Below are 14,342 nucleotides of genomic sequence, written 5' to 3'. Positions count from 1 at the left end.
TCCTTCCTCTATCTAGGCGACCAGAACTGCACACAATACTCAGTGCAGTCTGACCAACATCGTAAAGCTGTAGATATCATCCTAAATGGTCCTAAGGGCACGGTGGCGCAGCGGTAGAGTTGCTGCCTTACAGCGCTTCCAGCTCCGGAGACCCGGGTTCAATCCTGGCTATAGGTGCTGTCTGTACGGAGTTTGGACGTTCTCCCCGTGAGTTTTCTCAGAGATCTTCAGTTTCCTCCCACACTCCAAAGATGTACAGGTTTGTAGGTTAATTGGCTTGGTGTATGTGTGACTCGTTCCTAGTTTGTGTAGGATAGTGTTAATGTGTGGGGATGGCTGGTCGGGGCAGACTCGGTGGGCTGAAGGGCCAGTTTCCTTGCTGTATCTCTAAACTGAACCCAGTGCCCGGACCAGTGAAGGCCAACACACCAAATGCCATCTTCGCCCCATTTTCCTGTGGCCCCTCTATCAGGGAGTTATGTGCGGAGGGAGGATACTAGATTGGGAAGAGTGGATCTGAGATTTAGGTTCAGCGTTATTTTACTGAAGTCACATGTTTGTGTTGCCTGATCGTCTACACACATTGTCCCTGATGGTGGCAACTCATCTGCTACCCCCATGCTCCCCAGCGGGCCCAACCCCTCTCTCACCGTCTTCTTGCTATGGATCAATGTGATTTCATGAGAGTCTGGGATCCGCTTCACTGGGTTCTGCAAGACAAGTGAAAAATCAATTATTCTCCGAGCCCTAAAATAAACTCTCCTTTTTATTTATTACTCTTTACAATGTCTGAGCAGTGTCGGCAAGGCCAGAAGTTACAGGCTGCCCCGAGTTGTGATCCGCCTTCTTCCATTGCTGCAGTCCCTTCAGTAATGGTGCTCCATTAAGGATTTAGGCACAGTCTCAATGAAGGCACAGGCACGTGCTCGCAAATTAGGGGACGAATGACATGGGTTAGCCGAAAGAAGTGGTCTTCTCATTTACCTGGTGCTCTTGTCCACCCAACTGGTAGCACGAGGGATTGGAAGATACTGTCAGAGATCCAAGTAACCATAATGGAAAAACAGGAGCTGCAGATGCTAGTTTACAAAAAAAGTGCTGGAGTAACTCAGCGGGTCAGGCAGCATCCTTGGAGAAAAGGGACTGGTGGTGTTTTGGGTCGTGACCCTTCTTTGAACTGATATTGGAGGTGGGGGGGGGGGGGAGAAAGAAAGCTAAAGGGGGAGGGGTTGATAGGCCAAACCTGGACAGCGGCCAGAGATGTAAAGACAGAAGGTGTGAAACAACAGGATTGAAGAGTTGCAAATTGTGAAGCTAGAGGAAGGAATGTAGGGGGGGGGGGGAAAGATGCAAGTTCGGGTGGGATACAGGGAAGGAAGCGAGGGGCTTGTTGTGAGAGGCAACCTAAAATTGGAGAATTTACTGTTTGTACCGTTGGTTTGTGTGGTATCCAAGTGCATTACGAGGTGCTGTTCCTCCACTCTGTGTGGGTTCACTCTGGCAATGGGGGAGGCCCAGGACAGAAAGGTCAGTATGGGAATGGGAAGAGGAGTGGTCTGAGCATAAGTGTTAAGTGAGCCGGTCGCTGAGCCTATGCTTGGTCTCTCCGATGTACAGGAGAAGTGGTTACAAGAGATAAATATGAACCTCCGTCTCACCTGGGGGGGGGGGGGGGGGGGGACTGCTGAGGTTCCTGGATGGGGGGAGGGAGGGAGGGAGGAGGTATAGGGACGGGTGTTACATCTCCACACAGTCTGAGTACCCACAATGTTTTTGGTACTTTCAGCGAGTGGAACAAGGATAAGTGTTTCGGGTAGCTGAGGCCATATCATCCTGCACTGTTGCTGCTGCACTCAATTGTGGCAAAGAGACTGTATTCCATCCCTTATCACGCAGCATCAGTGACCAAGGTTCAATTCTGACCTCGGGTGCTATTTGCATGGAGTTTACACATTTGCCGGATTGTTTTCTCTGGATCATCAGAGGCTGAGGGGAGAATGTTTAGAGAATTATGAGCGGCATAGATTGGGTGGAGAGTTGGAACCTTTATTCGTGGGGTGGAAATGTCAGATATAAGAGGGAACAGATTGCAGGTCAGTGGGAGAGGTTTAAAGGAGTTTTGAAGCGTTTTTTTTATACTAAGGGTGGTGGGGGCCTGGAACACCAGGGGTGGTGGAGGAGGCAGATATGATGACGTTTAAGGGACTTTTGGAAAGGCACATGGATCTGCAGGCATTGGAGGGATGCAGATAAAAGCTGGTCTTGGCATCGTTTGCCGCACAGACAGTATGGGCCGAAGGGCCTGTGCTGTAGTGTTGCACATTGTTCAGGCTGCTTCGTACCCTGAATAATTACACACATTGGTTGGTCCCGTGATGGAAATGATCACTTACATCATCCTCATCCTCTTCATCCTCCTCCTCATCATCATCCGTGTCTCCAGATGCTCTGTCATCCGTATCACACGCCTGCTCCTCAATCGCCAATCTGGACAAGGAGGCTGGCACTGGGGGGCCGATCAGATCGCTGCCTGAACTGTCACTGTCTTCACCTCCACTCCCATCATCAGAAGACGAGCTGTCAGGGATGGGCAAGAATCAGGTTGGAGGATGTCACGGTGGCGCTAGCAGTAGAATAGCTGCCTTACAGCGCTTGCAGCGCCGGAGACCTGGGTTCAATCCCAACTACGTGTGTTTTCTGTACGGAGTTTGGATGTTACGTTCTCCCCTTGACCGCATGAGTTTCTCCGAGATCTTCAGTTTCCTCCCACACTCCAAAGACGTACAGGTTTGTAGTTTAATTGGCTTGGGTTTGTATACTTGGTATAAGTGTAAATTGTCCCTAGTGTGCGTACGTTAGTGTGCGGGGATCGCTGGTTGGTGCGGACCCGGTGAACTGAAGGGCCCTGTTTCCGCTAAACACCTCGTCAGTGTGCCATCGACACAGGCATATCCCAACCACCCAGTGACATAAATGCTCCAAAAAGCACCACGTCTCTGCCAGAGTGTGTCTGCCACAAGTCTGCTGCACTTTATTACCTGTGCCGGGTTGGTAATGTCCTCTTACCTAGCAATGCCTTGATCTTTCTCAGTCACAGAGCCTGAGCTGCCAGCACGGGGCGGTGACTCCACAGATTCCTCTGGACACTGCTCCTTTTCTGAGGACGATGGAAAATATCAGACGTTCAGATAAAGCAATAAATTATTTAATTGTTTAGTTTGGTTTAGAGATACAGCGCGGAAACAGGCCCTTTGGCCCAACGAGTCCCCACCGACCAGCGATCCCCGCATATTAACACTACCCTACACACAGTAATGACAATTTTACATTGACACGAAGCCAATTACATATAAATCTGTACATCTTTTGGATTGTGGGAGGAAACTGGAGATCTCGGAGAAAACCCACGCAGGTCACTGGGAGAACGTGCAAACTCCGTACAGATAACACCCGTAGTCGGGATGGAACCCGTGTCCCTGCGTGCAACTCTATCGCTGAGCCACTGATAGAGCCCACTGTTTAAGACATGCGTATTTATTATCCAGACATCTCTCGCAAGGCATCTCGAGATGGACAACTTCTAGAACTGCTGCAGCCTTTCTGTTCAAGGTCCAGCAAGCTCCAGAAATGATGAAGAACTGGCACTAATACTTCCAAGACAACATTGTGTATGATTTTGCAGAAAGAAAGAAAACGAAAGTGAAACTGAGCCGAAATGATCCAGTTGTCAATTCAAACATAAAGAGCGTGTGATGTTCATTTGGAGAATTTGACACCGAGCCTTGGACTCCGCAACATGGCCACGACAGAGGATAAGGAGTCTCACTGCGGTGTGGTCGTGCAGGTCAGTGATGGTGAAATAAAGAGGCAAGCAACCGGTAGTTCGGTGCCGCCCAACTCTCTACGAGGGCATCGCAAATCTGTGTTTGGTTTCTCCACCACAGAGGGGGCCACATTGTGAATATCAATGCGGTAAGCAGGATTGGAGTGGGGATGAGAGGGGGGGAGAGGGGGAGTCGGAGCAAGGATCACAATACCATTAGTTTCAATATAATTATGGAGAGGGTCAGAACTGGACCTAGGGTTGAGATTTGTGATTGGAGAAAGGCTAACTTTGATGAGATGCAAAATGATTTAAAAGGAGTGAACTGGGACATTTTGTTTTATGGGAAGGATGTAGAAGAGAAATGGAGGACATTTAAAGGGGAAATTTTAAGAGTACAGAATCTTTATGTCCCTGTTCGGTTGAAAGGAAACAGTAAAAATTGGAAAGAGCCCTGGTTTTCAAGGGAAATTGGACATCTTGTTCGGAAAAAGAGGGAGATTACAATAATTATAGGCAGCATGGAGTAAATGAGGTGCTTGAGGAGTATAAGGAATGTAAAAAGAATCTTAAGAAAGAAATTAGAAAAGCTAAAAGAAGATATGAGGTTGCTTTGGCAAGTAAGGTGAAAGTAAATCCAAAGGGTTTCTACAGCTATATTAATAGCAAAAGGATAACGAGGGATAAAATTGGTCCATTGGAGAGACAGAGTGGACAGCTATCTGCAGAGCCAAAAGAGATGGGGGAGATATTGAACAATTTCTTTTCTTCGGTATTCACCAAGGAGAAGGATATTGAATTATGTGAGGTAAGGGAAACTAGTAGAGTAGCTATGGATACTATGAATTTCAAAGTAAAAGAAGTACTGACACTTTTGAAAAATATAAAAGTGGATAAGTCTCCAGGTCCTGACAGGATATTCCCTAGGACATTGAGGGAAGTTAGTGTAGAAATAGCCGGGGCTATGACAGAAATATTTCAAATGTCATTAGAAACGGGAATAGACCCCGAGGATTGGCGTACTGCGCATGTTGTTCCATTGTTTAAAAAGGGTTCTAAGAGTAAACCTAGCAATTATAGACCTGTTAGTTTGACTTCAGTGGTGGGCAAATTAATGGAAAAGATACTTAAGAGATAATATATATAAGCATCTGGATAAACAGGGTCTGATTAGGAACAGTCAACATGGATTTGTGCCTGGAAGGTCATGTTTGACTTATCTTCTTTAATTTTTTGAAGAGGTTACTAGGGAAATTGACGAGGGTAAAGCAGTGGATGTTGTCTATTATGGACTTTAGCAAGGCCTTTGACAAGGTTCCTCATGGAAGGTTGGTTAAGGTTCAACAGTTGGGTATAAATGCAGGAGTAGCAAGATGGATTCAACAGTGGCTGAATGGGAGACGCCAGAGGGTAATGGTGGATGGCTGTTTGTCGGGTTGGAGGCAGGTGACTAGTGGGGTGCCTCAGGGATCTGTGTTGGGTCCTTTGTTGTTTGTCATGTACATCAATGATCTGGATGAAGGTGTGGTAAATTGGATTAGTAAGTATGCAGATGATACCAAGATAGGGGGTGTTGTGGATAATGAAGAGGATTTCCAAAGTCTACAGAGTGATTTAGGCCATTTGGAAGAATGGGCTGAAAGATGGCAGATGGAGTTTAATGCTGATAAATGTGAGGTGCTACACCATGGCAGGACAAATCAAAATAGGACGTACATGGTAAATGGTAGGGAATTGAAGAATGCAGTTGAACAGAGGGATCTGGGAATAACCGTGCATAGTTCCTTGAAGGTGGAATCTCATATAGACAGGGTGGTAAAGAAAGCTTTTGGTATGCTAGCCTTTATAAATCAGAGCATTGAGTATAGAAGCTGGGATGTAATGTTAAAATTGTACAATGCATTGGTGAGACCAAATCTGGAGTATGGCGTACAATTTGGTCGCCTAATTATAGGAAGGATGTCAACAAAATAGAGAGAGTACAGAGGAGATTTACTAGAATGTTGCCTGGGTTTCAACAACTAAGTTACAGAGAAAGGTTGAATAAGTTAGGTCTTTATTCTCTGGAGCGCAGAAGTTTAAGGGGGGACTTGATAGAGGTCTTTAAAATGATGAGAGGGATAGACAGAGTTGACGTGGACAAGCTTTTCCCTTTGAGAATAGGGAAGATTCAAACAAGAGGACATGACTTCAGAATTAAGGGACAGAAGTTTAGGGGTAACATGAGGGGGAACTTCTTTACTCAGAGAGTGGTAGCGGTGTGGAATGAGCTTCCAGTGGAAGTGGTGGAGGCAGGTTTGTTGGTATCATTTAAAAATAAATTGGATAGGCATATGGATGAGAAGGGTATGGAGGGTTATGGTATGAGTGCAGGCAGGTGGGACTAAGGGAAAATAATTGTTCGGCATGGACTTGTAGGGCCGAGATGGCCTGTTTCCGTGCTGTAATTGTTATATGGTTAAGGAGAGGGAGGGAGGGGAGGGAGTATCGGAGGGAGGGGAATGGAAGGCATATGGGCAGTGGAATGCTGTTGTCTTATAAACATGTTGGCTCATTTGCGATTGGCGACCCTGCCTGACCCCCGGCGAGCCCAGCCACACTCTTACCCAACACTTTCTTGCTCCTCTCAATGGCAGTCCGACGTGTCTGTTCAAATATGGCATCCAGGTCAAAAGTCCTGGCTTTCTTTCCTGAGAACGATACCATGAAATAATGATTTTAAAATATAAAAATCATACAAATGACAGAGATACGTCACAACTTATTGGAGCAAAGGATCAAACAAAAAGCAGATACGATGAATCCCCACAGTGGAACAATGACCCTCTGCCATCTTATCTCAGCACTGGAGCCGTCATCTCACCACAATTACTAGTGACTCCATGGTGGGTCGATGATTCACGCAAAAACATTCAATATCGTTTTGTCAGCAGTGCCTTATTGTCTGTTTTTTAAAATCCATCTTCTTGAGAGAAGTGTGTTACAATTCCATGCTGCAATAGGAAATGATTATTGCAGTTCTCTCGGATTCTTGGAGCCATAATGCAAAATTAATCCAAAACCTGAATAAATCTCATTGGTATCTGCAGGTCCTGCAGAATAATTGCCAGAAACATGTCAAGACTCATCTTGTTGAGTCTCATTGTCTGCAACTCGTTTTCACCTTGCTCACACAGCTAACATTGACCTGTTCCTTTTATCATTGTTGCTTTTTTACATATCTTTCATTCATGTGTTCTACATCACTCTGTATCACTGTCTACATCTGTCATTTCCCTTTTCCCTGACTCAGTCTGAAGAAGGGTCTCAACCCGAAACGTCACCTATTTCTTCTCTCCACAGATGCTGTCTGATCCGCAGAGTTACTCCAGCTTTTTGTGTCCATCTCAGACCAAGTACCTTATCTTTGGTTCCTTCCTACACGTATTAAAGAGGATTCTATCAACTAGTCTATAAACATACACTATTCAAGCAGAATGGGTCAAAATGTAATTCATTTAAAAGTGACCCGTAAATTCTCCGCGTGAGATGTACAGAGTCAGTACAGATAGTTCTATGGCTCTATACAGACAGTTACATTCATAAGAAACCTCACAATGTAGCAAGTGCCCCTAGGATCATTTGATGGAACAATACAACGATAACTTTACTCCATGGTGCGTAGGAAGGAACTGCAGGTGCTGGTTTACACCGAAAATAGACACAAAATGCTGTAGGAAATCAGCGAGATTCTTCAGTCTGAAGAAGTCTCTCGACCCAAAACTTTACCCATTTCTTCTATCCAGAGATGCTGCCTGTCCCACTGAGTTACTCCATGGTGTCGACATTCTTGACAAGAAAGGGTAGAGAGAGCTTTAGTCAATGCATAACAACCTATTTCTCTGTTTCCGTTAGGTGGAATAACTTACCAAACCCAGAAAAACCCATCACAGCCCCGACATCAGGATCATCCATTTCCATCTCAGCTGACAAAGGCAAAAGAACTTTAATTAGAAATAGCATCAGCCACAGACAGGTGGGGGCGACATCACCTTGGCATCACTCTCCTTCACAACCAGTACCTCATCCACAGACACAACCTCTTCCCCAAATGACCTCAACCATGGCAAATTCTCCCCAGTCTCTGGAACCAATCCTTCCTCTCCTCCCCTATCCAGGATAAACTCTACATACCACCGTGACCCTCAAGCCCCAGGAACAAATAAACCAACATCAAATATTTTGGGAGGAGCTGCAGATGCTGGCTTACATCGAAGATAGACACAAAATGATGCAGTAACTCAGCGGGACAAGCAGTATCCTTCTCTCCAAAGAAACTGCCTGTCCCGCTGAGTTACTCCAGCATTTTGTGTCTATCCACCAGCAGCACAGGTTAGAAGAGTGATAGATGACTCATGGGTCTCACAGGGGGAACATGTGAGAAGAGAGTTCACGGTTCTGTACCCCCATTTACAAGACGACGAGGAAGCTTTGTAGAGGGTGCAGACAACATTTAGCAGAATGCTGCGTAGATTCGAGGGTATTAGCTACAGGGGGAGCGGACAGACTTGGAATGTTTTCTCCAGAATGTTAAAGGCTGAGGGGTGAAAAACAAACTTTAGACTCGTCAGCCAAAACAGCTGACAATTGTCTGCTGCTGTACAGATAGGGATGACAGTGAGAACCTTTTCTCACCAGCGTGCAAATACAAGCGGGCACATCTTTAAGATGAGGTACAAGGTTTAAAGGAGATGTGTTTTACACAGAAGGTGGTGGATGCCTGGAATGTGCTGCAAAGGGTGGTAGCGGAGGCAGATATGATATTGATGATTAAGAGACTCTTAACCATACACATGGAGGGACATGAATCACTTGCAGGCAGAGAAGATTAGTTTAACTTGGCATCATATTGGTGGAGACATTGTGGGCTGAAGGGCCTGTTCCTATGCTGTATAAAGGCCCTTCTAAAGTCCATGTAGGTAATGGCTCCTGATCTTGATCACCTATCCAAAAAACACAATCAAATGGATGGGACACAATTACCCGTGCACAGAGCTACGCTGACCAAACAGTCCTTTGACATTATGAAGCATTTCCTCCACCACAACCTCCACCCTTTTCACTGTAACTCAGAGCATGTGACAATAAGCCAAACTAACTAAACCCAACCCCGGATCCCCACATCACTGAAACCTCCTTCACACTATCCCACCCCTCCAACCTTGGATTCCAACACTCCACCCTCACCAAGAGCCTCATCCCCATCTCCCACCCCTCCCTCTCTCAGGAACTCATCCCCTCCTCTCCCTCCCCCCAGCCCTAGTGTCCAGTCCCTCTCCACTGGCCACTCTCCCCTCTCACTGTTCTCCAATCCCTACTCCCTGGTCTCCCTGTCTTCTCCCCAGTCGCATCCCTCCTTATCCACTCTTCCTCCCTCCCTCCCTCCCTCCCTCACCCTTCCCCAGCCTCTATCGTCCCTCTCCCCACATTGTCTCCTCACTCTCGCCCAGTCCCTCCCCATCCCCATCCATCCCCCTGGCTCCATCTCTCTCTCCCCCATCGGTCCCCGGACACTATCCCGGGCCCCATCCGTCTCCCTCTGTCCTCATCTCTCTCAGCCACATCCCCCACCCTCACCTCACCTCACCTTCTCTTCTCACTAAGATGGACACGGAGAGCTGGAGACAGTAACTCAGCGGCTCAGAGTCAGGCGGCGTCTGTGGAGAAACGTCATAAACCGCCCCGTGTTCTCCAGCACTCGGTGTCCGTCTATATTGTAAACCCGCAGCTGCAGCTGCTCACCTGCCCCCGGGCTAAAGGTGATAGAGCAGAGCAGAGATCCTATAGCGGAGAGCAGAGCTCGGCTCCTCTAGCGTCTGTGTCCGGGCCGCAGCCGACCCAGGGGCAAGATGGGACCCCGCCGCCCAACACGATCCGCACTCCGAGCGATGGCGCACCCTCCCTGGAGGACCAGCACCACTACTCCCCCGCTCCCCCTCCCTGGAGGACCAGAAGTACTGCACCCTCCCTGGAGGACCAGCACCACTACCCCCCCACCTCCCTCCCTGGAGGACCAGCACCACTACTCCCCCCCTCCCCCTCCCTGGAGGACCAGAAGTACTGCACCCTCCCTGGAGGACCAGGACCACCCCCCCTCCCTGAAGGACCAGCACCACCCCCCCTCCCTGGAGGACCAGCACCACCCCCCCTCCATGGAGGACCAGCACCACCGCCCCCCCCCCCCCCCTCCCTGGAGGACCAGCACCACCCCCCCTCCCTGGAGGACCAGCACCACCCCCTCCCTCTCCCTGGAGGACCAGCACCACCCCCCCTCCCTGGAGGACCAGCACTACCCCCCCCCCCCCCCCCCCCCCGTCCCCCGTCCCTGGAGGACCAGCACCACCCCCCCCCTCCCTGGAGGACCAGCACCACCCCCTCCCTCTCCCTGGAGGACCAGCACCACCCCCCCTCCCTGGAGGACCAGCACTACCCCCCCCCCCCCGTCCCCCGTCCCTGGAGGACCAGCACCACCCCCCTGTTGTTTTAGCATCATTCAGTAATCTATCTACAAACCTGTTCCCCTATCTCCTGCTTGCTATTGGGGGCCTATAATGCATTCCCATTAGAGGATTTCCACCTTTCCCATTATTGAGCTTCACCAATATCGTTTCAGTGGACGGACACTCCAATATATCCTCTCTAAGTGCCACGGTGGCAGTCTCCCTGATTAGTAGAGTAACTCCTCCACATCTTGTCCCTCCGTTTCAATCACATCTGAAATGATGGAACTCCGGGGCATTGGAGCTGCCAGTCGTGTCCCTCCCACAACCACGTTTCCGTAAATATTTCCAAGCACCGATCCAGGCTTTCAGTTCATTCCACTTTACCATTGAAATAAGCACACCAGCCCACTCACAAAATAACTTCTTTGACACCACTCTCCATTTTGGTGTTGGTTTATTATTGACACTTATCAAGATAGAATGAAAAACTGTGTTCACCATCCAGGCAAATCATACCAGGAAGTATGAAAGAGAAAACAAACATAGTATATAGAAGAAACTGATAATTGCAAAGAAGAATGTCTGATCAGGGAAATTGAGGCATTGGTCAAGAATAAGAAGGATGCATGGGACAGGTGTAGGCAGCTGCAATGACGTGTATCCCTGGAAGAGTTTCGAGAACAAAGGAGTAAACTAAAAAAGGAAATGAGAAGGGGAAAAAGGGGCCAGGAGATAGCTCTAGCAGATAACATTAAGAACAATCCCAAGAGATGTTATAAATACATAAGGGGAAAAAGAAGGACAGTAAAGGACAGTATATAAAGAAGGACAGTAAAAGCTTCTTTAGATATGTTAAGGGAAAAAGAGTAGCAAAGTCAAATGTGGGTCCCTTGAAGGCAGACACGGGTGAAATTATTATGGGCAACAAGGAAATAGCAGAAGAGTTGAATAGGTACTTCGGATCTGTCTTCACTAAGGAAGACACAAACAATCTCCCAGATGTACTGGAGGACAGAGGATCTAAGGGGGTAGAGGAACTGAAATAAATTTTCATTAGGCGAGAAATAGTATTGGGTAGGCTAATGGGACTGAAGGATGATAAATCTCCCTGCATCCCAGGGTCCTCAGGGAGGTGGCTCTAGAAATAGTGGACGCATTGGTGATCATTTTCCAATGTTCAATAGATTCAGGATCAGTTCCTGTGGATTGGAGGATAGCTAATGTTATCCCACTTTTCAAAAAAGGAGCGAGAGAGAAAACGGGGAATTACAGACCAGTTAGCCTGACCGGTGGTGGGAAAGATGCTGGAGTCAATTATTAAAGAAGTAATAATGGGGCATTTGGATAGCAGTAAAAGTCCAAGTCAACATGGATTTATGAAAGGGAAATCATGCTTGACTAATCTTCTGGAATTTTTTGAGGATGTGACAAGTAAAATGGATGAAGGGGTGCCAGTGGATGTAGTGTATCTAGACTTTCAGAAAGCCTTTGATAAGGTCCCGCACGGGAGACTGGTGACTAAAATTAGAGCACATGGTATTGGGGGTAGGGTGTTGACATGGATAGAAAATTGGTTGGCAGACCGGAAGCAAAGAGTAGGAGTGAACGGGTCCTTTTCAGAATGGCAGGCAGTGGCGAATGGAGTGCCGCAAGGCTCTGTGTTGGGGCCGCAACTGTTTACCATATATATTAATGATTTGGAAGAGGGAATTAGGAGCAACACTAGCAGGTTTGCGGATGACACAAAGTAGTGTGAACTGTGAAGAGGATGTTGGGAGGTTGCAGGGTGACCTGGACAGGTTGAGTGAGTGGGCAGATGCGTGGCAGATGCAGTATAATATAGATAAATGTGTGGTTATCCACTTTGGCGGCAAAAACAAGGGGGCAGATTATTATCTCAATGGAGTTAGGTTAGGTAAGGGGGATGTGCAGCGAGACCTGGGTGTCCTTGTACACCGGTCACTGAAAGTTGGCTTACAGGTACAGCAGGCAGTGAAGAAAGCTAATGGAATGTTGGCCTTCATAACAAGAGGATTTCAGTATAGGAGTAAAGAGGTTTTTCTGCAGTTGTATAAGGCTCTGGTGAGACCATATCTGGAGTATTGTGTATAGTTTTGGTCTCCTAATTTGAGGAAGGACCTCCTTGTGATTGAGGCAGTGCAGCGTAGGTTCACGAGATTGATCCCTGGGATGGCGGGACTGTCATATGAGGAAAGATTGAAAAGACTAGGCTTGTATTCACTGGAGTTTAGAAGGATGAGGGCAAATCTTACCGAAACGTATATAAAATTATAAAAGGACTGGACAAGCTAGATGCAGGAAAAATGTTCCCAATGTTGGGCGAGTCCAGAACCAGGGGCCACAGTCTTAGAATAAAGAGGAGGTCATTTAAGACTGAGGTGAGAAAAAACTTTTTCACCCAGAGTTGTGAATTTATGGAATTCCTTGCCACAGAGGGCAGTGGAGGTCAAGTCACTGGATGGATTGAAGAGAGAGTTAGATAGAGCTCTAGGGGCTAGTGGAGTCAAGGGATATGGGGAGAAGGCAGGCACGGGTTATTGATAGGGGACGATCAGCCATGATCACAATGAATGGCAGTGCTGGCTTGAAGGGCCGAATGGCCTCCTCCTGCACCTATTTTTTATGTTTCTATGGTTCTAAAAGAGTAACTAGAGGAAGAGAGAGTGGTCCTCAATGAGTATTTCTCCTGTATTTACTGACGAGAAAGACAGGAGGACGAAGGAACTTGGGGCAGTTAATTGAAGTGTTTTGAGAGCAGTCAGTGGTACGGTCGAAGAGGTGTTGTAGGTACTAATGTATATGAAGGTAGACAAATGTCCAGGGCCTGATCAGATATATCCGAGGACATTGTGGAAAACTAGAGAGGTAATTGCGGGCGCCCTGGTTGAAATTTGCGAGTCATCTTTAAATACAGGAGAGGTGCCAGACGACTGGAGGGTGACAAATGTTATGCCTCTAGTCAAGAAGGGCTGCAGGGAAAATGTTGGGAACTATAGGCCGGTGAGCTTAACATCAGTAGTTGGAAAGTTATTGGAGAGTATTCTGAGGGTTAGGTGAAACATGCATTTGGATGGGCAAGAGCTGTCTAGTCTGAAGAAGGTCTGAAATGTCACCCATTCCTTCTCCATGGAGATGCTGCCTGTCCCGCTGAGTTACTCCAGCTTTTTGTGTCTATCTTCAGTTTAAACCAACATCTATAATTCCTTCCTACACACTGATTAGGAATAGTCAGCCTGGTTTTATACGTGGGAGGTCGTGTCCCATGAATCTGATTGAGCTTTTTGAAGATGTGGCCAAAAAGATTAATAAGGGCAGAGCTGTAGATGTTGTATATATGGTCTTCAGCAAAGCATTCGACAAGGTTCTGCATGGTAGGCTGCTCTGGAAGGTTAGATTGCATGGAATCCAAAGAGAGTAGAAAATTGGCTTCATGGTAAGTTGCTTCTCGGACTGGATGCCTGTGACTAGTGGTGTGCCTCAGGGTTCGGTGTTGGCCCTTTACTGTTTGTCATCTATATCAATGATTTGGATGAGAATGTACATGGCATGATTCGCAAGTTTGAGGATGATACAAAAGTGGGTAGTCTTGCAGAGTGAAAATGGTAGTGAAAAATTGCAGCAGGATCTTGATCGATTGGCCAGGTGTGCGGAGGAATGGTTGATGGAATTTAATACAGAGAAATGTGTGGTCTTGCATTTTGGGAAGTCTAACATGTAAAAGACCTACACAGTGAATGGTAGGGTTGTAGAGCAGAGGGATCTAGGAGCGCAGGTATATAGTTCCTTGAAGGTGATAAGATGGTCACAAAGGCTTTTGGCACATTGGCCTTCATCAATCAGAGCCCTGAGTATAGAAGTTAGGAGGTCATGTTTCAATTGTATAAGACATTGCTGAGGTCACACTTAGAATATTGTGCTCAGTGCTGCGCACCATGTTAGTAAAGTAAAGTATCCTTTATTGTCATTCAGACATTTCAGTCTGAACAAATTTGTATACCTTGCAGTCATAACATAGA

At 47.1% G+C, this 14,342-nt stretch overlaps 1 protein-coding gene across 2 annotated transcripts in view; it reads right to left on the bottom strand.

The window, feature by feature from the left end:
• Window positions 1-9,721, bottom strand: part of wdr70 (WD repeat domain 70) — a 63,962-nt gene extending 54,241 nt beyond the window's left edge. The window contains exons 1-6 of one of the 2 annotated variants that reach the window (XM_033018767.1): window positions 9,605-9,721; window positions 7,732-7,788; window positions 6,430-6,513; window positions 3,067-3,157; window positions 2,394-2,577; window positions 651-710 (exon numbers count right to left, since the gene is read on the bottom strand). In XM_033018767.1, coding sequence (XP_032874658.1) covers window positions 651-710; window positions 2,394-2,577; window positions 3,067-3,157; window positions 6,430-6,513; window positions 7,732-7,783 — 471 coding nt within the window. In that variant the 5' untranslated portion in view covers window positions 7,784-7,788; window positions 9,605-9,721. The other variant, XM_033018768.1, reaches the window with a different exon arrangement.
• Window positions 9,722-14,342: the final 4,621 nt, after the last annotated feature.

The sequence above is a fragment of the Amblyraja radiata genome, chromosome 3 (assembly GCF_010909765.2).
Source record: "Amblyraja radiata isolate CabotCenter1 chromosome 3, sAmbRad1.1.pri, whole genome shotgun sequence".
NCBI lineage: Eukaryota > Metazoa > Chordata > Chondrichthyes > Rajiformes > Rajidae > Amblyraja > Amblyraja radiata.
This window is presented reverse-complemented; position numbering and strand designations above follow the sequence as displayed.